General features: G+C 40.9%; 1 protein-coding gene across 2 annotated transcripts in view; it reads left to right on the forward strand.

Annotated features, from left to right (window-relative positions):
• Pbx3 (PBX homeobox 3) overlaps positions 1-27,500 on the forward strand; it is a 205,501-nt gene that overhangs the window by 163,934 nt on the left and 14,067 nt on the right. For both annotated transcript variants that reach the window (XM_008824867.2, XM_008824878.2), the window contains exons 4-5: positions 4,825-5,015; positions 11,638-11,773. In XM_008824867.2, coding sequence (XP_008823089.1) covers positions 4,825-5,015; positions 11,638-11,773 — 327 coding nt within the window. The remainder of the gene's footprint in view (positions 1-4,824; positions 5,016-11,637; positions 11,774-27,500) is intronic.

Raw genomic sequence — 27,500 nt, forward strand, 5'->3', positions numbered from 1 at the left:
AAAATTCAAATTCAAGAAATCAAAACCCCCTTTCCTAAATATTCCAATTAACCAAGGTAAATCTGCATTTATATTATGAGCATTTACTAGAACATTTTAAACTGACATTTCTGCTCAGAAAAACAATAAGATAATGAAAAATGTCTCTAAATGTCTATATTAATGATGGAGCATTTAGGTACAGTGTAGGATGTAGATGTTTGACATCAGTATCCTGCATTATGAATGGCATTAGTTGCTAGCATCTGTTCCGGTGGCCCTTTCAAACAGCTCTGCAGGCATTTGAGCATTCTTACTCTGTTTTATGTTTTCTATGGAAATACACCTCTTTTAAAGAGTAGAAGATGAGGCACTGCTGTGCTGTACTCTGAGACTGGTACAGATGATGCTGTAAATGAGGCTGTAATTTACTTTCAGTGGTATAAAGTAAAAAAAATCACTTTGCCTAAAGTGTATGCATCTTTCTTAAGGGTGTACCCAGATTTTAATTATCTAAATGTAAATACTTAACGAATTTTACTTAGAGTAATGAGCTAAAGTGCACACTACATAAATGAGATGTTCTAATTAATCATGTATGAACTACTGGTTTAAAGAAAAGCTATGTGAATTCTGTGAATGTTGGGCTATTGCCAAATTGCTAATCAGCATTTGCATTCATAGATGGCTTCACTTAATAAGTTGTGAGACATTCAGCAAATGTTTTAGGAAATTATGAGTTTTTAGATGCAGAAACTTTTTTTTGCTTTTAACCCATTTTTCTCTTATGAGCCTTTGGATGTTTCTTAGAAACCACAGACAAACATCCATTCTGAAGAGGATAAAATTCAGCCAGACAAAAACTAAGAGAGCTAAATCTCAGGAATCAGTCACATAGTCTTGAATTATTTACAGTGATGTATGTCTTGCTACAGGTAAATGTTACCATAATAGGAATTAGCATAGTCAGGTGTGCAAACTCGAAGTGCTTTCACACTTAAGTGAAATAATTCCTGTAGTTTTCATTTGTAGAACCTAGACTCTAAAAAATTATTGGAGCCCCCCTACCCCAGCCTCACTTGCCTTGGAAGCTTTTGCTTGATAGATTATATTGACAAATATTTATCATAATAGAAATTAAAGGTAGAAAAACCTCAAAGGTAATTTAGAAATAATACTAAGCTATTACATGTTAACCTAGTTTTTAAAAACTTGATTTCAAAAAGCCTTCAAAAGTCAGTGAAAAGAATGTTATTGCTTTCGCCTTCTTGCTGCCACTAGTCCTGGGTGTGATAGAAGCCAATTTTATTCTTAGGTCCATTTCATAAGCAGTCTGTTTTCATGTAGTTGAAGTTTGTGAGGAACATCTGGCCTCATACAGAATGTCATTAGAAAAGTAGATAGATGTTTTTTTTTTTTTCAGATAATTGTGGATTTTTTTTAATATACCCAAACTTGGCAAGTTATAGTGGTTAGTTGCCAGGTGATAATCTGATAATTAATGAATGTGTACTCTGTTCTTTTAGACCATTAGTCTAGTTTGCACTTTGAATATCTCTCCTACCTGTGCCTGCTTTAGTGATGACACACTCATCAGTGCAGAAGTATTGTTCACAGGATTAGGAATTTCATGTACATGTTAATGCATTTCATTTATACAGTATGAAAATATACTTATTAATATCAACACTGAGCTAATTAGGAAGTCTCCAGGGAAACTATCAAGCTCACAGTATGATGCAAGTTTTCAGAAATTGTGATTTCTATTTGAAAACTAAAATTTTGCCATTGGCACAATTTCTGGTAGCTTTTTTCTTCTACATAATGGACTCACTTGTTTCAGTTCTGAGAAAACATTTGCCAAATTCCCAACTCCAAATAACCCTAATTTATCAGTTTTCTTTCTATGTAGAAATAGTATTCTGGAGAAAAGTGACCAAGCTCAGAATTTAATCACACAGATGTGTTTTCTCAAGGCAGCCACCTTTGATATGCAAGTGCTTTCTGTGTGCTTCCCATTTTGTCACGCAGAATATTACAGACATAACTCAAGGGCTGCAGTATAATAGGATAAATAATCTGTAATGTTCACCAAGAACATTCCTGAGACTGTGTGTTTATGTGACTGTGTGGTGGTAATGTTTCCTATCTGTCTGTCTAAATCTATCTATCTGTGTATTTACCTACCTCGATATTCATCTATCTGTTTAACTCAAGGATTACCAAAGCCCATTGGTTCACAGGGTGCTTCAGAGCGATGCTGTCCCATGCAGGAGCCACTAGCCACAGTACCTAGTAAAGTATGCCAAGTTAACCTAGTCTGAATTGAGATGTGCTATAAATGTAAAATACACACTGGATTTAAAGCACCGAGAAAAGGATATGCAATACTTCAATAACAATTTCAAAGCATTGATTATGTGTTGAAATGTTATTCATAAATTGGGTTAAATAAAGTATATCATTAAAATTAATTTCACCTAATTCTTTTTTTTTTTTTTTAAATGCTGGCTCATAGAGATTTAAAAACTTCCCATGTGGCTTTCTGTGTATTTTTATTAGGCAGCATTACTCTGGAGAGGTTTTGTGGCCAATTTTGAGTAAAGTTAGAAAAGCTCTCCTTGGAGAGAGCTTTTTAGGATGCACATATGCTAGCATTGAAATACTGAGGAGTCCTGTAAAAATGTATTTTACAGTTTCAGTTAACTCATCAGTTTCCAAGCATATTGTGTCTTTGGACCATCTGTTTGCATTTTATGGAAGTTTAGAATTTGCTAATCCCAGTTTGGAGAAGTAGTTCAATCTTTTCATTTTACTTATGAGAGAACTAGAGGCTGAGATTATACAATTTGAAAATTTTATAAACATTGCCTTAGAGAAAGTACCAGAGAAAATACATGTGTTTCTTGGTCACATGGCCACTTGTTTTCAGTTTGGCATAAATCCAACTTGATAATATAGTAGGGAAAAGTCTTAAATTTACTTTCCAAAAGTTTAATTTCCTTAAAGATAGAAGTACCATTTTTAATATGCAGAATTCCTTAATATTTTGCTGTATCGTATCCTACATAATTATAGGTAATTATGGGTCTTTTTAAACTTAGAGAGTATCTTTGAATCTGAAAAGAAATAAAATACTGCAGAGTCTTCCTCCAGAGATAGATACATAAGTACACAAAACCTACATAAGATTTCAGGGGTTACAGACCATTAAACATCCTCGCTAACCCTATCCAAGGACTACACACTTAGAAACCTTTGCTTCTGGTGCAGGGGTAATGAACTTATGGATATTGACCAACTTTACTCTCACTCTTGAGTTGTAGCACAAAAGCTTACCAAACTACTGTGTATCTTGCAGAGTTCTTTACTCTGAGGAATCTGCTGAGTATAATGTGGGTTACTGCTCACAAAAAAATTTAAAATTTCTTATAATTTAAAACATTAAAAAAATACTTCAAATGGTGAGCAAGACTTACTTTTACCTCACCTTGGAAATATTTAAGGAAAAGCTCTGTAAAAGCTTAAAGTAAGTGTAACGCCCAGCAGATTTGAAAGGCTAGCTCTTCAGTGAACAGTTAAGGAAAACTGCTGCTCTATGAGAGCCATGTAGAGGAAAGTGCACACCATCACAACTTCAAAATTTGTCTTTCCTGCCAGGAGGTCTGAGAAACCAGACATGGAGTCTCCTGTCTTAAAATGCCAGATGCTGTCTTTATTCAGGAGTATAGACTGATATTTATTGACCAAGGACTCACTGAATTGCAGTGTAGATCCAGTTATGTGGTTTTATAGATCAACAACAACGTAGGTGAGCTGAAAGAGACAGTGTCTCAGGATTGCTGGGTAAAATGTTTCAGTCCCAATTCTCATTCTTATTTTCCTGCTGCCTCTCCCTGAGGAGCTGAGATGCTTTACAGGGGTGGCTTTTGTTCACTGAGGCATTTGCTGTGGATAACTAATCTGAGGTTAGTAGAATGCTTGAAGTACAGGCTTCTGTGCTTACCCAGACCTGAATCCCTGGGCAGGAGGTGTAACTCAGTAGTAGACTGCAAGTTTAGCACACATGAGGCCCTGGGTCCATTGCCAGCACCAAACCAACCCAATCCAGAACCTGCTCTTCCCTGTTTGTTCTCTCTCTTCCTGTTACCCCTTATCTGAACTTGTCACATACTGTTACTACTAGGGTGTTATGCCTGTGCTTTCATCTGGCCTGTATTTATCTGCTTTTTCTTAAGTCCTACTCATTCTTTAAAGCCCAAATATCCCTTCCATGAAGCTTCTGGATGACACTACTCCCCCTTTGGAAGCAGCAAAGTCTTACTAGCATCTTCCTGTTAGCCTTTGCATCAGTTGCTTTGTATGAGAATTAATATTCTGTGTGTTTTCACTGAAGGCCAGGTCTGCTTCTTGCTCATTTCTGTGTCCCTGACAAGTTCTTAGCAGGGTTTGAACTTCATAATCCTGCAATGAACATTTGCTGAGTAAACACAAAACCCTAGAGAAAATAGAGAGTATTTAGTATTAATAATTAACATACACCTGATGGGAGATAGCAGTTAGTGCATCCCAGTGGGAAACATAATTTTGGAACTGGAGCAAGGTGGGGTGGGAAGGGAAGCTGATGTTCTTTCTGTGCATGTCTGACCATTCATAGTTCAGAAGTCTTTCATCCTGATGGCACCGCTGCCACTTCACAGTATCTTGGTTTTCATTTCACCCTACCCACTGCATGCTGCTGGCAGTTGTTAATGAGGTGGAAATTCATGTGGGTTAATGTCTGGGTGTGACAATATAAGGTATATCAGTTTCCTAAGGAGTGATTTATTCTTTTTTCCGTTACAGGCCTGTAATGAATTCACTACACATGTGATGAACCTTCTCCGAGAGCAGAGTAGAACACGTCCCATTTCCCCAAAAGAGATTGAAAGAATGGTGGGCATCATTCATCGAAAATTTAGTTCCATCCAGATGCAACTCAAACAAAGCACTTGTGAAGCAGTTATGATTTTAAGATCAAGGTTCCTTGATGCCAGGTATGTGAGGCCATAGACCTATTGCACTGCTTCTCCCTTTGCCTTGTATGTTATGTTCAGTGAGCCTGGCTGGTTGGCCTTAGATTCTTCTTTGATTTGGCTCTGTGGCACCTGTGAACAGACAGGTGACCACCTCATGGCACTATGCTGTCAGATAGCTTTTTCTTGTTCAGGAAGTAGTAATGCAGGTAGCTGCCAAGTTAGTGACTCTGGAAATGGATAGGATTAGTGCTGCCAGTAAGGGCTTCCTGTTCCCCTCCCCTTTCCATTCTGATGCCAGAAGAATTTCTAAGGGTAATTTTCTACATGAAACTCTATTTCAATAAAGGTTTGTTTTCTAAGAATTTCTTAACATTTGCTTTGCCTCGTGTATATTTTCTGAAAATACTTGGAGATGCTTATCTTTCTCGGAAAGAACCCTTTTAGTCAAGTAAAAAAACCTGTTAGTTCCTCTGTGAGGAGTTAGCGTGGTAGGTAATCCTCTGTGGTGACACAGAATTGTCACACAGAACTGTCAAGTACTAGCACAGACTAACTCTGTGAGGATGCCCCTAGGGCATTGCTAAAGCCAGTGGTCAGTCTCCAGGTTTGGAAAGAAGTTACTACCCCTCCTCCCAGAATCTGCCAGAAATCGTCATTTTCCTCCAAATTCTACAATATTAAAGAAAATAAGTAAGACAGTGTTTCAAATAGAAAACAGAGTGTGGATGACTGTATGCCAGACTTCTTTAGATCCAAGTAGGAGACATTGTCTACCTAATCATATAATTATAGACCATGTTCCTAGTTAAGCAAGGCTCTGCATCCGGGGCCCCACTAAATTGGTCTCTAGGACTCTGGTCTTTCAGCCTTTCTCATATTGTGCTCATGCTTCTCATACTTTGCCTTCCTCTTTCCTTGTCTGTACTTCCTGTTCATCCTTTTGTATCTCAACTCTCCCCAGTCGCCCTCACCCCAGCTCACTCCTCACAGCGAGTTCTCTACATCCCTTGCCTGCAAAGCCACTGTTATACCCTGGTGCTTTCCATAAAACCTTGGATGCCTGCTTGGTTGGGGGTGTCAGTCAGTTGTAGGGCATGTGCTTAGCATGTGTGAGGCCCTGGATTCATTCTAGGTGCAAACAGCAAATCAGATAAGACAAGGCTGGTTTGTCACAACTAGATGACTTACATCAGCACTCCTCAGCCTGGTGTCTGAAGCTCTTTGACCTGTCCTTATTTGAGTCATTTCTTTTGTTCTTATTCTTGTAAAGATGTTTTAGGGCTTGTTTGTTTTTGTGCTGAGGTCTGAACATGGGACCTTGCACACAATGGGCAAGCTGTCTGCCATGAGCTATGTCACAATCCCTTTTAAAAGCTTTTATTTTGAGATAGTCTCAGTTGCTTAGGTTGTCTCAAACTTGTGACCATCCTGCCACACAGTAGCTGGGGTTGCAGGCATCAGTCATGACACTTAGCTATTTTAACTTTCGTTATTATTTCCAGCTTTAAAGTACCAAGATCATTGTATAAAATGCGTAGATTGGAAGAGAGGGGGATAAAATGCAATCATTTTTTTGCACCCCCCCAAAGATAACTTTAAATGTTTTAAAGTATTTCCTTCTGTTTTCCTATTTGTTTGGAAGTTTTTAAGAAACTGCTTTTGTGATGGTTCAGTATGATTCGTAAAAATTTATTGTGAATAAATAAACAACGTCTTTTCATTTGCATAGGCTTCTTTTCCTTTTTTTCTGTTTTTGGAGATAGAGTCTCACTGTATAGTCCTAACTGGCCCAGAACTCACTGTGTAGACAGGCTGGCCTCAGACTCACAGAGATCTGCCCACCCAGTGCAGAGATTAAAGGTGTGCACCACTATGTCTGGCATAAAAAGTTTTATTTATTTATTTTGGTCTTTTTGAGACAGGGTCTCCCTGTAGCCCCAGCTGGCCTGGAACTCACTATGTAGACCAGGCTGGCCTGGAACTCACAGAGATCTGCTATATTTATTCTTATTTTATGTGTATGAATGTTATGCCTGCATGTGTGTAAGTGCACCCGTGTTGCCCAGTGCCCACGGAAGACAGAAGAGGGTGTTGGATCCCCTGGAATTGGAATTACAGATGGGCCTTCTTAAGAACAGCCAGTGCTCTTAACTGCTGAGTCATCTCTCCAGCCCCATAAGCTCTAATTTTAAATAACACTTTAATAATTGAAACCTCCAAAAATGGATCTATAATAATTTACTAGCATTAGCTTATTTTTTAGCATTTAAATTCTTTTCTTTTCTTTTCTTTTTTGCATTGTAGCTTATCCTCCCTCCCTTCCTCTTTCCCCTTTTTCCTTCCCTCCCTTCCTTTCTTCCTTCTTCAATTACTTACTTGTGCTGAGGGACATAATGGTAAACAAGGCAGGTTAATGGGCTTACCCTAGTTGAGTTTGCATTCTACTTGAAGAAAGATGATAAGGTAGTCAACAGGTATCTATTAAATAGTATTCTGTTTGCTAAGGTGATGAATGTAATAGGGTGATAAGTGCTGTAAAGAAAACAGGGTGATGGTAAAGAGAGGCACTATTTTTAGATAAATAAATACCTGTTTTTGTTGAAAGTGCTGAAACTCCTTAAGCATTGATTTTCCTTTTTTAAAAAAATTATTTTTATTTTATGTGTATGAATGTATTGCCTGTATTTAAGTAAGTGCACCTGTGTTGTGCAATGCCTGAGGTGGTCAGAAGGTGTTGGATCCCCTGGAACTGGAGTTATAGACAGTTTTTAGCTGCCATGTGGGTGCTGGGACTGAACCCAGGTCCTCTGCAAGAGCAGCCAGTGTTCTTAACCGCTGAGCCATCTCTCCAGCCCCGATTTTCCTTTTTGAGACAGAATCTCACTGTGTAGCCCTGGCTAGCCTGGAACTCACCATGTAAACCAGGCTGTCTTCTATCTCACAGAGATCTGCCTGTCTCTGCCTCTAGAGTGCTGAGGCTAAAGGCATGTGCTACTAGGCCTAGCTTATACATTGGTTTGTTTGGCCTTTGAAATATTTCCTCTGGGTTAATTCTCAGAAATGGAATTGTTGCATCAGAATTGGAATGTTTCAGACTCCCATTTCTTAACAGTCTTTCATGAACCCTCCCTTTTGGTAAGCCACAGAGTTACAGAAAGCCAAGATTCACAACATCCATCCCCAGTGATGACAGCAAGCTCCTCACACGTCATCAGTTACAAAAACTGATTGATTGATGGGCCAAGTGAATCCCACTTTCATCAATACTGCTAACTGCTGAAATCAGAGTTGGGAAGGTGCTATTTACTAAATGTTTGAACATTTAGTAAAAAGCACATCTGAGAGGATCCTACCCCAACACTTTGTTCTTCCTCCTCCTCTTGTCAGCATGCAGGTTTAATTTCTTCATAACTGCATTCACATAATGTACTCATATAAATTTCTTTTTCTTCCATGAAGAGAGAGTATGTTACAGCCTAAAGTGAGCAGAGCCAAGATGAAAGTGTGCAGAACTGGGAGTAGAGGCTCATCCCTATCAACACACACACACACACACACACACACACACACACACACACACACACGCACGCACGCACGCACGCACACACAGTGATGCTGATGGGACACATGCAGCCCTGCACACTGGCTTGAGGCATAGACATTTAGAGTCTGGCACCTCTGAGGGAGAGAAACTGAGGGAACGTGCTTAATGGGCATTTCCTACAGGATGTTTTTCTAAAGAATAAAGTATAAGACCATACTCTGCTATACCTTCAAGTGATTGCAGGTTCTGAACTTCAGTCCATCCCTTCTTGTGCCTCTGAGTGAGACCTCCATACTGAGAAGGCGAGCTTGATGTGCTCCAGGCCAACATGCTGATCCAGGTGATCCCCTTGCTTAGTCTGCCTCTCTGGAAGGCCATGATCATATTTTCTTGATAACTGGACAAGCCTGAAGCATGCAGAAGTGCAACACACTTGATAATAAACTTGAGTAGAGCTGCTATTCTACTGTTCTGGTAGAGGTGCCCTAACTCAGAGCCACGTGGACAATGTTCTCTGAGGATTTTTTGATGTTTGCCAAAATTTCCTCTGGGCAAAATCTATGTGAATCAAAGTTCTTTCTTCCCTAGATTGTTTTCTTATCATTTTCCTCTTACATGTCCCCAAACAAATGCCCATCTGCCATTTACTCCTATCTACCCTGGCCTTTGTCTAGGTTCCGTATTATAGCTTGGGAGTCACAAGCTCACACACTTCCATAAAGTGGAATTGAGTGAAAGGCTCTGATTCAAGTATGGGGTGGGTCAGAGTAGCTCAGCACTACCTTCTGACAGTGGGGCCTGGCATGGCTGGCCTTCCAGTGTTCCTATGCAGCTACAAAGCTAGGTTTTTGTGTCAAGTCATTACTGTGTAATCTCAACAGGGAATGTCTTCAGGTTTGACACACTGGAGTATCAATTCTAGACCTTTCCCACCTTATCTACCCCGCCACCTGCTCAGCAGGGTGTGCTCTGCAGCATGCCCCACCTCAGTGCCTTTCTTTTCAAGCCACACACCATTCTTGCAGAATATAAATTGCTCTTCTCAGTGGGTTTTTCTTCCCTTCCTTCCTTGTCTTCCTTCTTCACCTCCTCTGCCCATTTCATCATCAAATCTTCTTGATTTTAATCCCCCATACACTTCTCAAATCTCCTCTTCATCCCCTAGCACACATAGTTGAACTTTCCAAAATGTTATTAATTTTTTTTTTTTTTTTGATACAGGGTCTCCTTGTAGCTCCAGCTGTCCTGGAACTCACTGTGTAGACCAGGCTGGCCTTGAACTCAGAGATCTGCCTGCCTCTGCCTCCTGAATGCTGCTATTAAAGGCGTGCGCCACCATGCCTGACTAATGTTATTAAATTTAAGAAACTTCTGGACTGAAACCTGAGATGTTTTGACCAAACTTAAAGTTTGTGGGTGCTCCCTTGACTCTCTGAATGTTGAAATGGGGTTTACATATTTGACCCGCTTTGTTAGTGACATCATGGTAACTAGAAGATTCAGACACCTTCACAACCACCTTTTCTGAGTGTAGGATGTCACAACTGACAAAGTCATTAGAAATGTTTGGAAGAAAGTGATGTGAGAGAATTCTCCAGGGAAGGTGTTTTCTAGTCACAGCGCATCTAATCTAAAGTGAAATTTGACAGATGCTGATATTCCAGAAGGAATTCTTCAAAACAGAAATCATAACCACAAAATAGAACTAATATTTTTGCTACTTGAAATATGTTGTTAATAAATATTTGATCTTCTGATTTTTGCCACCCCATTTCCTGCAACAACATATTTTCCTCCTGCTTTTTCTCTTGTGAGGAAATTATACCCAAGTTCAGGTAGCTGTTTAAGCAGAAAAACTCATAACTCCTTGTGGGCATATATGCTTCCCTTCCCTTCCCGCTCCCTCTCCTGACCCTCTGCCTGCATCATCAGCATCTGCTGCATCTGCTGTCCACATTGGCCTTGAATCTTATTTCGGGGGCTCAGCCTGTGCTAGCTTACTGTTACCTTCAGTTAGACCACTGCAGCTGTGTCTCTCCTTTGTGCCCTCCTTCCACTGCTCAGCAGATCATGGCTCTTGCCACCAAGCCCAACAACCTTAGTTCAGTCCCTGGAACCCACATGGTGAAAAGAGAAAGCTGACTCCCACAAGTTGTCCTCTGACCTCCGTGTGTGCACTATGACATATGCACCCCCCATGCTAAATTTAAAAATGTAAAAAAATTAATATGGAAACTTCATAGCTTCCTGTTGCACTTGGGACTAAAATCTGAAAAGGCTTATGAGGTCTACCAAGCCTCTGGCCCTTCCCAGCTTTCCAGACCCATTTCCAACATTCCTGGCCTTTTGTGGAGCTCCAGTCTCCTAGGCCTTTAGACATGCCAAGTTCTTTTGTGTCTGAATGCCATTTCCTCTGCCCAGTCCTGCTTTCCTCTGCTCCAATTCCTTTCCAGGTTTCAGGTCTCAGATCAAATGTTGCTCCTCAGTGAATGCCGTTCTGGGTCTATAGCCTGTCCCATGTTGTTCCCTTTACACTCTGTCATTGTGCATCACACTTTTCCTCCATGATACTCTGTGGTCGTTATGATATGTCACTACTTATTTCTGTGGTTCTTGTCTAATGCTTTGTCTGCTCTCCTCCCCTAGCCCTCCAGTAAGTTCTAGAACTTGTCTGTTTCGGTCCCTGTGTCTCATCATTTAATGCCTAGAACATATTAAGTCTTCAGTAAACTTTTGTTGAATAAAGAGAGAAATCCACTGTTTCTCGTTCTAGTATTTTTCTTAGTGATGCTGAATCTAAACATGGGCTGGACACTGTCAGAGGCTGCCTAGAGGATAAGATGTGCCATCAAGGTGATAAATTAGCCGCTGGGATTCTTTAGAAGTCTATTATTCTATTCAAATAGAAGTCTATTCAAATTAGAAGTCTATTTTTTGGGGTCCTAATTATCTCTTTGGTTAATCCTTATTGTAATTGTGATTCTTTTTTTCTCCTCTTCCTCCCTCTCCTTCTCTTCCTCACCATCCTCTTCCCCTTCTGCTCCCCCTCTACCCCTTCCTTCTCCTCTTCCCCTTTCTCCCCTGCTTTTGTCATAGACGGAAAAGGCGTAACTTCAGTAAACAGGCCACAGAAATCTTGAATGAATACTTTTACTCACACCTCAGCAACCCCTACCCCAGTGAAGAAGCCAAAGAGGAGCTGGCCAAGAAGTGCAGCATCACTGTGTCACAGGTGAGCACCTCTGCCTCTGCAGGGAGTCATTAAAGAACGCAAGAGTTTAAAGCTTAGGAAGCTTTAAAAACAAAATAAGACAAAACAAAACCCTAACTGGTAGGGTGTTGGGATTCTGTCCACCTCCCAGCCCCCAGAGTAACTCTTCTATAGACAGGTAAGCATGCTGTGGGGAGACACAGTTGACATGGAAATAACCTTCTAGTACATGGCATATGGGCTTGTTTTTGCTGACTTAGATGACTGACCTGAGCTGCTTCAGTGAGAAGCCAGTTTACTTGTTGCTGAAAGGAACTTTAATAAACTTTTTGGTGAAAGCTTTGAGGAAGTTAATCACAGAGCCACATGTAGGTAGCCATATTATAATGCTTGAATCTGTGGATTTCTTTCCTTCCTTCCTTCCTTGTTACTCAGAGTTGTTTATTCTTTTAATGTCCATTTGTAATTGTTTGTAGCTCTGAGGTCTGCTGACATCTTTCCACATTCAGTTTTCGTTAAATAGACTGGGTTCTTTATTAAGGATTAGAGATACTTCAATAAATATACAAATAACTGCACTTTTAAAAAATATATAATAAGCCCTATATCCACTGAAAAAATTGCATCTGTTTCAACATGCCTAGACTTTTTTTCTTATTATTATTTGGTAAGTATTACATATTAGATATTTACTAACATTTGCTTCTTATTAAATATTATAAGTAACAGAAATGATTTGCATATGCCCATGCGGAGGTCAGAGGACAGTTTCAGAGCTCCTTCTCTCCTTTCACCATGGATTTTGCCAAGTTTCAGATGGGATGCAATTGATTTAGATGACTAGGTTACAAGGATAATATATTTTAGGGGGCTAGAGAGATGGCTCAGTGGTTAAGAGCACTGACTGCTCTTGCAGAGGACCTGGTAGATTCCTAGCACCCATGTGGCAGCTACAAACAGTCCTTAACTCCAGTTCCAGGGGAATCCGAAGCCCTCTTCTGACCTCCGCGCCATTGCATGACGTGGGTGCACTCACACACATGCAGGCAATACACTCATACACATAAAATTAAAATAATAAAGAAAATACTAAAAAAGAAGATAATATATTTTAGAAAATGTTGCTCTCTTGTTGTGTAGTACTAACTGCACTCAGAGCACTGAGTTTAATGCTGCGACACAGGAATAGGGATCCAGAATGCTAATTTCAGTTGAGTTTTCAGAGCATGCACGAATGAGTTCCTTTTCTTATTGCTGTGACCAAATACCTGGCAAGAAACATCTTAGGGGGGGGAACAGCTTGTGTGGGTCACAGTTTGAGCATACAGTTCTTCACAGCAGGGAAGGCACCATGGCGTGAATACAAGGCAGCTGGCAGTGTTGTGCTCACAGTCAGAGAGCAGAGAGAAATAAACGTTGATCCCAATCCTTTCTCCTTTTCATTCAGCCTGGGACCCCCGCCATGGGATGGTTCTGGTTGGAAGACAGATTATTATACCCATTTTAGAACATTTTGATACTGTCTTATATGCCCCTACCAGTCAACCCACAGTTTTGTATCTAGGTGAAACTGCTCCAGAAAACCTCTTCTCTAAAAAGATGTGTTAAGGCATTGGGATAGCATTCTTAGTAACACTGCTTGAAATGGCCAAAAACTTGAAACAAGCAGTCATTAATCTGACTAGAAAAAGGGATAAATAACATTGTGGAATCCCACAATGGAGCACTATACAGCAGTGAAAGAAGAATGACCTCCAGCCACACGCATCAATTCTAGTGACTCCAGAAAGATAATGTCAAGTGAAATACCAATTACAGAATGTCTGTAGTGTTTTTCAGTCTTCTACAAAGTGATAGTTGGAGACACATATGGTTAAATATTACAAAAAGAAAAGAATAATGGAAAAGAATGCAGCAGGATGGGATTAGGAAGGAATATTCAAAGAAGTTCAGTTTTAATAATGTATTTCTCAATCTGAATGGTGAGTTTACATTGATTGGTTTAATTATGCATTATAAATACGCATATATAAGTCAAGAAAGTCCAATGTCAGTTACTAACTCTCAGTAGCAGAATTGTTTTTAAAAGATTATTCCATTTGCTTGTTCAGCAAGCACTTGGTTTTTGTGTTTTAACAAATACCCACCGTGATCCCTGCAACATGTAGCCACTGTGCTGGAGATAGACGGCACATCAGTGAGTTTAACAGGCGGAGTTCTTGTCCTACCTAATAAAAATGTGCAGTGCATTTGCCAGAGGAAATGCATTGGAATATCCATGACAGTAGTAGTATTTCTGATAACCAAGACCAGAGACAGGTAAATCAGTGTGGTTTATTATGTATATTTGGAATATTATTCATCAGTGAGAATGAACTACAGCTCTGTGTGTCTGCACAATGCTAAAAAAAAATCATGGTTCCATTTGTGGTAGGTTCAGAAATTGGTAAAGTTACCCATAGGGCTTGGAAGTCAGGGTCACCTTTGGGGGCAGAGAGTGTTTGGGGAAGGATGTTTCTTGAGCCAAGTCTTGGCTTCATGGGTGTTTCACGTTTTGAATGTCCATTGAGCTCTAGCCTTATAATTTGTGCCTTGTTTTGTCTGTATATTCTTTATATCACAATGATAAAAGCCTGCCCTCGAGGTTACATAGGCTTCTGTGGGAAGGTATAGATAGGTAAAATAAAGGAGATAGAGTTGGAAAATGATAGAGAAAGAGACCACAGGATTAGGAGGTGAAATGCTTGGTAGGGGTGAAGGAAGCTACCTTCTGAGCAAGTCTCTGTAAAGGTGGGAAGAGATGGATAAACAAGCTGTACCCAGTTGATGAGGGACATGTCAGGCAGAGGGAACAACATGCACAGAAACACTGAGGTGCAAGTAGCTTGAACCAGGGCCAAGTGGGAGCAGGTACTCAAGAGGCTATGGTGTCTGATGGTGCCTGGGCCTTCTGGGCCATGGGATGATATTGTGCTCCTGAGTTATAATAGGATCTATACAGCAGGTATATTGACAGTAGACCATGGGAGGAAAGGGGAAGCAGACATCCAGGCAGAGGATGATAGTGGCTTGGACTAGAGTGTCTGTGGTGGAGGTGAGGAGCTGGGATTGGGTTCTGGATGTTTTGGGAGAGCATAGCTGAAAGAGTGTAGTGACACTAAGAGATGAGGGAGCCAGGGGTGACTGACAGTTTTGTCCTGAACACTGGGAGGATGGAGTTGTAATTAAGAGCAATAGGGAAAGATGGAGGAGGAATAGGTTTTTGGGAAAAGACCAAGAATTTCATCTTGAACATTCTTAGTTCATCTATACTATAGTTCTTGAAGCTCACAGTATATATAAATAGGTAAGTGAAAACTTAATAGTTTATATTAGTCTTACATTAATTTGTGAGAACATGCTATAGATACAAGTCGCTTAGTATAGAATTACAGCTGGACCAGAATCTGAAGTCTCATGTCTTAAGACTCAGTATGCCTGCGACACTGGAGTTCCCCTCTTACACAGCAACCTGAGCATTCACAAAAGCATTGATTTCAGACTTCATATGCACTGACAATCATACTTAAATCTTCACATAGTCTTAATTAATGGAGCAGATATTAATATGCTCTTACTTTTGAAGTAGAGCTACTTGCATTGATTATTCAAGTTAATAAGCCATAAAACTCCATTGTTCTCCTGATTCCAATTTTGAATTTGAATGACTCTTGCCTTACCTTCTCTGTTAGGTGATTTTAGAATGAAAAATGTTAGCTTATTCTTTATTGCTACTGTATTGAAAAGTACTGTAAAGAAAGGATTGATTTTTTTTTTTTTAAACAGAGGGGAACCTGAAATGAGACATTAAGATACATTTCTTCATTCATGCAGTTAACATACTCCAAAGACTTGAAACTGGTGCACAGGACCTGTTTGTATAACAGTCCAGTGTGAAAAACATGATCAATCCCTTATAGATGAGGAACCTGGGACTCAGGGAATGCTTTGGCAGGGACTATTTCAGGCCTGTGTGAGTGGTAGAACTGGGGTAGAGATGCTTGATAAAAGGAGTGTGAATTTTTGCTTTTTTCCTGTAAGAGGCAGTGTAGTTCATGCTTCCCTGGAGCCCAGGCTTGCCTGGCTTGTATGGCACAGCCTGGGCTGTATTGCTAGGGCTGTCTTCTTTCCCTGAGCTGCTGTTGAGACGCTAGGCTAGTTAGTAGTCTGAGGTCTCCTTACTCATTAAACTACTTATTCCAAAGCAGTGAATATTCAGTAAGCTAATTAAAATTTGTAAGTAAGATTTCCTTATTAAAAAAATCTATTAAAATAAGAAGCCCGTTAAAATAATAATTAGAGCAGGAAATAAACAAAGATGACTATCAAATTACCATATCGATTTCAGCTGTCCACGAAGGGCCTTTGCAGATACTTTGGCAGCAGACAGCGGCAGAAATGGATTTATTTCTACAGCAAGTGTGCCGTCAGTGAACTAACTGCTCAAAGGAAAATGGCGGTTGTGTTAAGGAGAGTCTTTTACACCGTCTTAAAAGACCACAGACCCTCTGTTCTAAAAGCTCCTATTTTAAGCTGTTTTCTAAAAGCTCACATGCCATTAAACATGTGACGAATGAAGGCGCTGGTGTAAAGATGAGCACCCTATGTGGGCTGTAACACCTAGTGCAGATTGCATGCTTCCACCATCTTGGGACAGTGATTAGCCTGCTCTTTAGAGCTTGCTCCAGGAATGCAGGCATTATTTATTTCTGAATGGACTTCCCTAAGGGAATCTTTAATACTCACCTGTTGTGATTTCTAGATCTAAGACCAGAGGGACTCTTCTAGTCCCATGTTAGATTTTTCTGGTTTGGAGTTTTCCTATCCTAAAAGTCTCTCTGCACATGGGTCCTGTAGGTTTTGCCTCTTGCCCATCATCTTGCGCAGGCCTTCTCTTCTTGTGTGTAAGTATGCATTCCCCTCAGCCCCTCTGCATCCTGTCTCTCATCACTGTGTCTCACCTTTCCAGTGCCTCACTTCTGTGAGGCTTGTCAAGCCAGGAGGCTACTCTGTAAGTCAGGGTCCCAGCAGAAAACAGATGGCATGCTCAAAATAGAATAGTTTGAGAAGATTTTAATAAAGTGACTATTTATAAAACTGTGGGCATAGCATAGGGAGACAACAATGGATGATATTGGCAGTAGGTTCTGTTACTACCCTTCAGCCCCAAGAGAAGCGGGAAGGATTGCCAGCTCTAAGAAGGTCAGTGCACAGAGAAGCCAAGAGGAGCCCTGAGAAGAGGCAGCATCACAGTCGGGCACCAGGGGAGCCAATGCTGTGGCCTTCCTTTCCTCCCTTTCTCTCTTCTCCTCCCAGCCTGCAGCAATAGGCAAGCCTGAGGCAGAGGGCAGCCCCAGGGCCCACAGCAGGATGGAGAGCAGAGAGGAGTCAGTGATCTGGAGACAGACAGTGTAGCCAAGGGCAAAGACTCCAGATGGGAACAGGCTGTATGCTGGAGCCTCCTGGCTTCCCACTGCTTCAGAGTCTGTGATGTTGCCACCCTGGAACCTTCTCCAGAGGTGCCTTGGCCTTCCTTTCCTTTTCTATTGGCTTCTTTTCTGTCCAACTCTTCTGTCAGCTATGTGGGGAGCACATTACTTTCATAAAATGAATATGGGTTTTGATAGCAGAAACTACAAACAGAATAGTAAGTTCATTTGATCTGTCAAAAGTGCTTATCAGGATTCTGAGCTGTTTTCCTAGCCCATCAGCAGGTGCTAAGTGCCTGCTCTGTACTAGGCACTGCCTAGCTTTGTGGTAAGGAAAGAGGAGTAAGACAGTGTTCTTGAGAGGCACCACTGACGGAAGACAGAAGTGCCTCAGAGTTCACAGGTGCAAGTGAGTGCTACATAAGTGTGAGGAGAGGCTTACTTCCTGCTAACAGCCTCAGGAAACCCCTCTAGAAAGATGATGTGTAGACCAGAAGGGTGAATAAGACTTTGCCAGGAACTGAGAAGAAAGCAAACTACATCAGCATCTGTGAGGCAGCTAGAGCCAGTTTTGTCATGTGGGGTGTGGTCTAGGAATCAAGCTGCAGACTCAAGTCTCAGACCACGTGCTCTCTAGTGAGTCTCTTACCTCAGTCCCTGTGCTTTTTTTCTTATGCATGGCTGGGATCAAAATAGCATGCACTTCTTAAAATGAGGGTATTCCAATGAGAAAATATATGAAAATTACCTCGAGATGCCTGTCAGGGTCAATAAGAGTGAGTAAATGAGTGTGGTGCTTCTCGTCCGAAATTCTCCACCTCTCACCAGAGAAAAGCATTTCTCGGATTTCTTCTCTGTCCAACATTATTTCAGGTGTTAGCTCTTGAGAGAAAACTGGATACCCAGTTCATATCCTCCACTTGATACTCTCATAGCATCTTTTCCTTCACAGTTCTCACCATTTTAATTATTTAAATTTTTTTATTGAATTGTTGTGTATTTCATACAGAGCGTCTTAATCATCTTTATACCCCCTTTCCTATTGGTCCCTGCCCATAACCCCCCCCACTGGAGTTCATACATTCTTTCATTTGTGTTAAAGGCTATCATGTCAAGTTAGTGTCCTCAGATGTCCCTCAGTGCAAGTTCATCCACTGGGATCTAGTCAGTCTGTCTAGAGTCCCTTCCCTTTAAGAAGATCAGCTCTTCCTCACCCAGCAGTAATCAGCTGCCAATAATTCTTTGACTAAGATTGGGGCCTGTTATCCATTTCCACAGTTCTACACTGGGTTTTTGTCTGCTTGAATTTGCATAGGTCTTGTGCATGATGACACTATTGCTGTAGGTTCGTATGAGAAGGGTCCCAGGAGCCTGTAGGACTCTATTTCCATATGGTCATGCAGTTCCTCCCTGGCTCTTACAATCTTTCCAACCCCTCTTCTGCAATGGTACCTGAGCCTTTGGTGGGTAGATTTTAATACAGGAGCCCTGTCCAAGGACCCATACTCTGTAGACTCTTTATTCTCTACATTTGGCCATTTGTGACCTTTTTGCTTTCCTGGCCCTCTGTTGCATGAGGGAGCTTCATTGATGAGAATTGAGAGGTGCATTAGTGTTCTCTTCATCCCTTGTTCTATGTTCCCTGAGCCTTAGGTATAGAGGTTGCATCCTAGATGTGCCACTTAGGCTTGGGCAATTCATAGATAATCTCTGTTGAAAAAGAAGCTTCTTTCGATGGGTGGTAACTGGGATACTTGTCTGCAAATTTAAGGATCCATATTTTGTACATAGTAAGAAATTACATTTGTTTAGGGATGTGACAGTCTTGGGTTTCTCTAAGATCTATGACCTCTCCAGCTATGTAATTTGGTTAGGTTTACAGTAGTACACATCAGTTTCCTCCAATTCAGTGGGCTTTAAGTCTATTTAGAAGCTGTTGATTATCCCCAAGATAAAAGTGCCACTACTGCACCAATGTCATTTGCTATGTCAGTCATTGATGTGGTTTTTAGGCCTTGAAGGTGGGGTTGGACCATCAATTGATTTTCTCTGTTAGCAGGATGCCTAGTGCTCTCCAAAGCTATGAGAGCTAGCCTTTAGAGGAGGTGGCTTCCAGGTCAGTTCCAGCTCCATTGTTCCAAGTCCTGTGTCTGAAGTATGTTCTGTCTTCAGGAGTAGGGTCTTAAGTAAAAATGTACTGTGTTAAAATACTACTAAGGTCCTATTTATGTTGTGTATAGAAGTAAAATGCACAATGATAATGACCTGTAAGTGAAGAAAGGGCATATATTAAGGGTCTTGCATTTTCTGGGAAAATACCAACTACTAGAAAAGTGCCAATCAATGTTAAACTTTAGTCATTAAAAAAAGTAAAATTTTTAGCCACTTAAATAGTGCTAAAAGACTGTATAACTTTCATATAGGGACTGGAGAGATGGCTCAGTGGTAAAGAGTACTGACTGCTCTTGCAGAGAACCCGGATTTGGTTTCCAGCACCTACATAGCAGCTAACAACTATCTGTAACTCCAGTTTCAGGGGAATCTGATACCTTCTTCTGACCTCCTTGGGCATTACACAACATGGGTGCACTATCACACATGCAAGCAATACACTTATACACATATAAATTAAAAAATATCTTTCAAATAGCAATGGAGACATGGAATAATTTTTTAAATAATAAATTTTAAAAAGGTAAGAAAAGCGGGGGTACAGTACAGAGTAAGTGGAACAAATTAGAAGTACTCAGTAAGATGACAGGTTTCCTAAGCATGTCACTGGTCACAGTGGTGTATTGGATAGTCTAAGTAATCAAAAACATATTCAAATAAGATAAAATTTTAATTTAATTATGTATTCTCTAATAGACATACTGAAAATAAAAGGACACAGGAAAAATAATAGTAATGTTAAAAAAAAAGCAGACAAGCAATAACAAAAAGAAAGTATACCAGATTTTAAAAATATATTTCAACACAGAAAGTTTTACTAAAGATGAAGAGGGATACAAAATAGTGATGTGATGCAATTCTACATTTGCGGGCACCTAATAACATATACTCAAAATCATAAAGCAAATTCAGAAATCACAATAGAAGAGTCTTACACCTTTCTATTACTCACCTAACCTATTAATAGAACACTGCTTCTTGGGCTTTAGCATGCCAGAGAATGATCCAGAGTCCTATCAGATCGTTCATTCCAGGACCCTATTCCTAGAAGTTCTGAATCAAAGGATCTGTGGTGGGTCTGACCTTTTGTAGTTTCTAGATTAACATTGGTGCTTATGGTTCTGAAACTATATTTTAAGTAGCACAGATATAGATCTGAACACAAGTTTGCAGTTGGCAAAGTTGTCCTAGTAGACATACATAATACTACCTCCAACAGCTGTGTATTCATATTTGTAAAACATATATTCTTAGATAATTAAGCACAATCAGATAAATTTTACTTCCTTATTTTGGTTTGGAGCAGGAATATAGGGCCTCATGTAGCCCAGGCTGGCCTTGAACTTTCTATCTCCTCCTGCCTTCACCTCCTGAATGCTGGAATTATAGGCAAGTTCTACTATGCCTGGCTTCTTAATAAATTTTAACTTAAAACATAAGATATGCTTTCTACCTACAGTGGAATTAAAGTAGAAACCAATAACTAAAAGATAAGTAAAAAGTTTCATGTGTCTGGAATTTAGCCAATATATTTAATAAACCCTGGATTAATAAAGAAACTACAATGAAATGAGAAAATATTTTAACTGAATGATATTGAAAATGCACATCTATATTTTATATATATGTCATATATTATGTGTATGTATGTATGTATGTTTGTGTGTGTATCTGTGTGTGTCTGTGTGTATACACAGAGAAAGCTGGAGACCAGTGATTAGGTTCCAAAGGGCCTAGCAAAAACAACTGCAGAGATGGCCAGAATTGAAGAAAGAGATACCAGAGCTCAGCAAAGCCAAGAGCTGGCCCAGTTTGCCTTCTGTCTTGGGATCTCAGCCCCATTCTCAAGCAACGTTTGATGCAGTCTTTCTAAAACTTTTTTTCTTTTTTGGTCTTTTTGAGACAGGGTCTCCCTGAAGCCCCAGCTGACCAGCTGACCTGGAACTCACTATGTAGACCAGGCTGGCTTGGATCTCATTGAGATCCACCTGCTTCTGCCTCCTCCCAAGTGCTGGGATTAAAGACACGCTAAAACATTTCTTATGCTTGTTCTGTTCAGATGTTTATACTCAGCAATACCTACACTACATGAAGCACTCTTTAATTCTTTTTAACTGAACAGTATTCCTTGGAAAATTCATGATTCCATTTTGTTCTTAGTAGTAGCTATGCAGCATTCCATTATATGGAGATGTCATCATTGAATAACCAGGCTTTCAAACTGCTAGACACTTGGGTGTTCTGTCTTCTGCTATGATAAAGAATACAGTAAGGGGCTGGAGAGATGACTCAGCAGTTAAGATGACTCACTGGCTGTTCTTGTAGGTACCTGGGTTTGGTACCTAGCACCCACATGGCAGCTAACAACCATCTGTAACTCCAGTTCCAGGGACTCCAATACCCTCTTCTGACCTCTGCAGGCATTGCACACAGGTGGTGTACTTACATGCATGCAGACAATAGACTCATATACACAAAAGAATACAGCAGAAAACATTGTCCTTATATTGTGGGTCCCATGTATTTGTAGTTTGAATTCTTAGGAATGTTATAAAGTAGACATGTTTCTAAATGGGAATGGGGAAGCCCAAAGGAGAAGAGGAGTAGAGGAGCCTGTGCTCTAGAATCACACCACCTCGATCCAAGTGTTTGCTCACCACTTACTAGCTGCATGTCTGGAAAGGTTATTTGAATTCCTTATGCCTCAGTGTTCTCACCTATAAAATTTGGAAAATGATACCCATTTCATTTGATTGTTTGAGAAGCCATGTATAGGGTGCTTAGGATAGAGCTCGGCACTGGGGAACCCTTTATAAGTGTTTATAATTATTACAAGAAGATTTGGTGAGCTACAGAGTGAGGGTGGGGCTAAGATTGGATGCAAGAGTGGAAGCTACTGAAAAGAGGGGCTGCTTTGGGGAGCCCAGTGCCTTCCAAGCTTGTTAAATGTGTGGGATGGTCTGGCCAGAGATGCGCCACGTGGTAGAATCATTGGCAAAATGTTAGTGAGCTGGACTTATGAATTGCACAGGCAGCTCTCAGAGCCCAGGGATGGAAGAAAGCTAAAAGACTGATGGATTTTCCTAACTGGGACCGTGCCAGGTGACAGTAGAAGGCCAAAGCAGAGCAATTCTGGGGTGATATGTTTTCCTTTTCTCTCGTCTCTTATTAGACTTGTTAAACCATTGCCCTGCGGGTTCACCAGGTTCCTTACTAAAGCTCATCTGAGTACTTGGCAGCCCATGCATGGCAGGCAGTGGTGATGTCTGATACGAAAGGAGTATCACGTACCTTGAGAAATTGGAGCTTCAACTCCAGATATAAGTATACTCAGTATAGGAAAGTGGGGAGGACATCAGTGGGCTCCACAACCCCACCCCAGGTAGAAGTAGTGACATGACTTGGAGCAAGTGGTTTAGATGAGAACACTACTCTTTCCTTAGAAGATTTAGGCTGTTGGTATCACCAGTTTAGAACACTTAGCATAGAGCAGTGTGGAACGAGTGTCTGATCAGTGTCACTGATCAGAGTGACTGATCAGTGGAGGTGGGGGCTGGGGTTGCGGGGAGCTGGCCTTTCAGAACTTTATAAAGGTTCCAGAAAGAGGGTGGAAGGAGCTAGAGGTTCTCACCTGTATGCACACCTGTATGTAGCCCCAAACACCCAGCCCTCACAAACTTCAAAAAGGAGAGAGCCAGGAAAGGGGAGGAGCTATTCTTAGACTCTGATGCTTGATCTTCATTGTATTCTTTACTCTCCAGATGCATGTGAAGTATTTTTGGTGAGATGTCTTTTCAGAGGTAGAATCCTTTCGGAGAATAAACAAAACGAGTGAGGAGCTAGGGGCTCAGAGCATGTGGCAAGCCCTCGGTGGCCTCCAGTATTAGAAGAGATGATCAAGAGAAGGAAAGTGCTTGGGCCATGCAGACCCAGTGCCTACTGCTGACAGACAAAATGAAGCTGGAGTAAGGATGAAGGCAGAGGGCATCGGGGGAGGGGAGAAGGTGGTCACTGTGGACTGGTCACACTTAAAGATGTGCTCCCTCCAGCAACAGCTGCCACCTGCTACTTGAGGGGTCCATGGTGGGGGTGGGAAGAGAAAGCATTGAAGGGGCTCCCTCAAAACCTAGGGGCACAGGCTCTGAACAGTAAATGACCTCTCATGCTGGAGAGAGACAGCGAGAGAGGCAATGAGATTTTTCAAAAGAAAAAGAAACTGGCATGTATTTGGTAGGCAGTGATGTTGAATAAATAAACTTTGGCTATAGGATATTTTAATAAAGGACTGAATAAATTTTTATGTTTTTATTTACAGGAATTAGATTTATATGAAACTTCGAGGGTAAAAATCTGTCCTGTTATTATTTAGAATGCCCTTGAGTTTGAATTCTGGGATGCTGTGTGTTACCCAGGTGATGGCTCTACCTTTCAGGGAACTGATGTGAGCTGGGATACCTGCGTTTGCAAGAGGCTTTCCCAGAGCCTTGGAGGGAAAACTGTGGTATTATTTACCTAGCCTACTTTTATTTTTAGAAGTTGGAGAAATATTTTTTTTGAGGGGGGAAGGAGGGAGGGAGGGGGGAAGGAAGGGGAGGGAGAGAAAGAAGGAAAAGAGAAATAATCTTGAAGGAAACAGCATCTGCTCATTTAGAAGTGGCCCTCTAAAGCGTGTTTTAGGGAGATGGGCAGTACTGTGGCTGTAAGGCTGGCAGTTTCGATACTCTCCAGATGAGCCCCTTTGTGAATGTCATGGGTAGTTATCAGTCTATCATGCATAGAGTAGAAAGGGCAAAGCCAAGCTGTAAGGATGTTAGCACAGTATGGCAATAAAACTTTTCACAGCCTCAAATTAAAAAAAAAAAATACTGTACTTGACAAGTGGCTCTGCTTTAAATTATTTCAGATGCTATGGAAATGGAATTTCAAGTTCCTCCATTCTCCCATTAGAAGTGGACTGCGTTCCAAACATTGGTTTCTAATCACTTTTGGGGGGAGGATCTTTTTGAGACAGGGTCTCCCTGTCGCCCCAGCTGGCCTGGATTCACTATGGAACCCAGGCTCGCCTCAAACTAACTGAGATCCACCTGCCTCTCTGCCTCCTGAGTGCTGGGTTTAAAGGTGTGCACCACCACACCTGGCTAGGTTTCTAATCACTTTTTATAAATATGTAGTTTATTTTCTAAAATGATAATAAAGATGTTTGGATTCTTGGACTGGCCCATAATTTAAGCACAAAGGAGCTGAAGAGTTTCACACTGGAAAGTTTAATATTCACAACAGCCCCACAAGTGGGTGTCCCAGTCCCTCTTGTAGACCACAACAGGTGAGCTTTCGGTCTCGGGAGTGGCCCATGGTAGGCAGGCAGGCAGGATCGTGTGGAGCTGGGGTGTCTCTGGTTAGCTCTCAGGCCCATTCATCTGCCTGTCCTCTGGAGCCTTGGGAGACACATACCTCCTGGCTGCCCAGTCTTTCTACCCTTTAGAAGCTACTGGACGGGAACCTCGGGAGGCAGAGGGGTGAATGAGGTGAGACTTATAGTTTAGCAACACATTTACCTTAAAACTGAACAGTCCTGGCATCCATCCTTCATTTACGCCTGAGCTAGTAATGGGGACGAGAACATATTGATTATTAGGGAGAAACTGTTGGATAGAGGTGAGATCGTTCACATGGAGATACACTGCCATGTTCCATTTTACATGACTTTGTATTTTAACATTCTATAATCTGTTTAATTAGGCACAGTACATAAAACATGCATCACAGGTAAACATGGGGAGACACAGTGGCAAATTTTTCCAAGATTTGTGCTTCATAAATTTTCAGTTTGCTAATTTCGATAATGTTTTCATGTCAGCCGCCTCCTCTCCAAATAAGTGAAGCTTCTCTCCCTGATGCGGTTTATGAGGAAGCAACACAGAGCATGAGCCAGCACCCCAGCCTTCTTCAGATTAAGTCTTTCAATGATGATTTTCTGTTAATTTAACTGTTGTTATTAACATGATAAATAATTGTGGTAGAAATGGAAATGTAAGATACAATTAAAACTAGCTGATAAATGCCCTGTCACTGACTATAAAGACATTGTAGATGGGTTAGCTTCTTATTTTGAAAATGGAATTTTTCTTAAGTGCAAAGCTGCAGGGAAATTTTAAAAAGATGCTGGTGAAATCTTTGGTAGAATGCCTTCCTAGTGTATAAGATTTGAATATACCTTAAATTTAGTGACATTTTAGAATACTTATATATTTAAAAAGTATGTTCCAGATACTAGAGTATCTGGAGTATGTTCCAGATACTAGTATCTAGTATCTGGCTTGTGTGAGTATTCTATACACTATGAATGCATAGGCTTGAGATTTAGAAAGTATCTGATTTTAATTTTGTTTTCAGAATTTTCAGACCTCCCACTTGAAACCTTTTCCAGATTAAAAAAATAAGGGTTGGCTCTTCCTGTGGTTCTGGGGTCCAGCATAAAACCTGCACAAAACATTTAAAGTTCTATGACTTTTCAGTGATGTTTACTTTTAATGTGATGGGTGGCACATACTATGTTGCTCAGGTTTAATCCCCTCAGCTCAAACAGTCCTGTTTCAGTGTCCCAAGTGCTGAGACCATAGTCATCTGCCTCCACATTTGGCTCTTGGTGTTTCTTTGAAAAGCAGTGGTGGGGGCTAGAAAGATGGCTCTGTGGGAAAGTGCTTGCTGCTTAAGCTTGAGGACCTGAGGTCAGATCCCCAGTACCCATGTAGAAAGCTGGGCATGGAGGTGTGCATCTGTGACCCCAGCAATAGGAGGGTACCTAGCTTGCTGGCCAGCCTGTTTAGTCTGATCAGTGAGCTCTGGGTTTAGTGAAGGACCCTATCTCAAAAATAAGATGGTGAGAAGTAGAGGAAGACACCAGATATGGTCTTCTGGCCTTCACAATTGAACATGTAGGCAGGCATACCCTCTCCCCAACATGTGTATACACATACACATAAAAAAAAAAAAGAACGAAAGAAAGAAAAGAAAAGCACATGAGTTAATTTTATTCAATAAAAAATAAAGATTAGCCGGGCGTGGTGGCGCACACCTTTAATCCCAGCACTCAGGAGGCAGAGGCAGGTGGATCTCTGGGAGTTCGAGGCCAGTCTGGTCTCCATAGTGAATCCAGGCCACATAGTGCATAATGACATTGCTGTCTACAGTAAATCACACATAGGATGGTGTCTTTAAGGTTGTATGCCTGGTGGCATGGCTGTCTTGGCTTGTGTGAGCATTCTACACACTATGAATGCATAGGCAGCTAGTGTGTAACCCTTTTCTTAGGCAATATGTGACATCAGACCACCCTAAACAATCACAGATTGGCAGTTGGCGCTAAAACCTCTTCCCTGTGCATGTATTTAAGTCTCTCTCTCTCTCTCTCTCTCTCTCTCTCTCTCTCTCTCTATATATATATATATAGATAGATAGATAGATAGATAGAGATATATATAGATATATAGTTTTAAAAAAGAAAACTTTCATGTTGTATGAAAGGAAAAATCAACTAATTTTCCCTCTGCAGTATATTATGAATAGTTCTCATGTCAATAAGTATTTCCTCTCAACATGATCTTTAATCAATGATTGCTTTCCATCACTTAGATTGCTATAAATTTTATCCTTTTACTATTATAAGTAGGACTGTGGTGGACATCGTTGTACAAATGTCTCTAAGTTATTCCTCAAGATAAGATCAAAGGGCACACACACACACACACACACACACACACACACACACACACACACACTGATTTGATTTCCTATGAGTTAGTTTAAAAGATGCCCTGTGTGATTTCCCGGAACTGATCAGTTCATTCTCTGTCTAGCTGCAGGCGCTTATTGTGTCCCATAGGAGTGGTTGCTCAGTGAGCCCTGTTCTTACAGTGAAGATCTTCTTCAGGCACACCCAGTCCTAGGGCTTCCCAGCTATACTCACAGAGAGATTAACTCATAACCAGAGTTAGCCCAACTATCCAAAGCAGCAGTCTCCAGGGAAGGCCTGCAGCTCCACAGCTTCAGCAGGTGCTCCAAGCTGTGCACGTGGTATGAAGGCCTCCTTGCATGAGTGTATTTTCCTT

Source organism: Nannospalax galili, unplaced genomic scaffold (genome assembly GCF_000622305.1).
Source record: "Nannospalax galili isolate Female #2095 unplaced genomic scaffold, S.galili_v1.0 scaffold290, whole genome shotgun sequence".
Classification (NCBI taxonomy): domain Eukaryota; kingdom Metazoa; phylum Chordata; class Mammalia; order Rodentia; family Spalacidae; genus Nannospalax; species Nannospalax galili.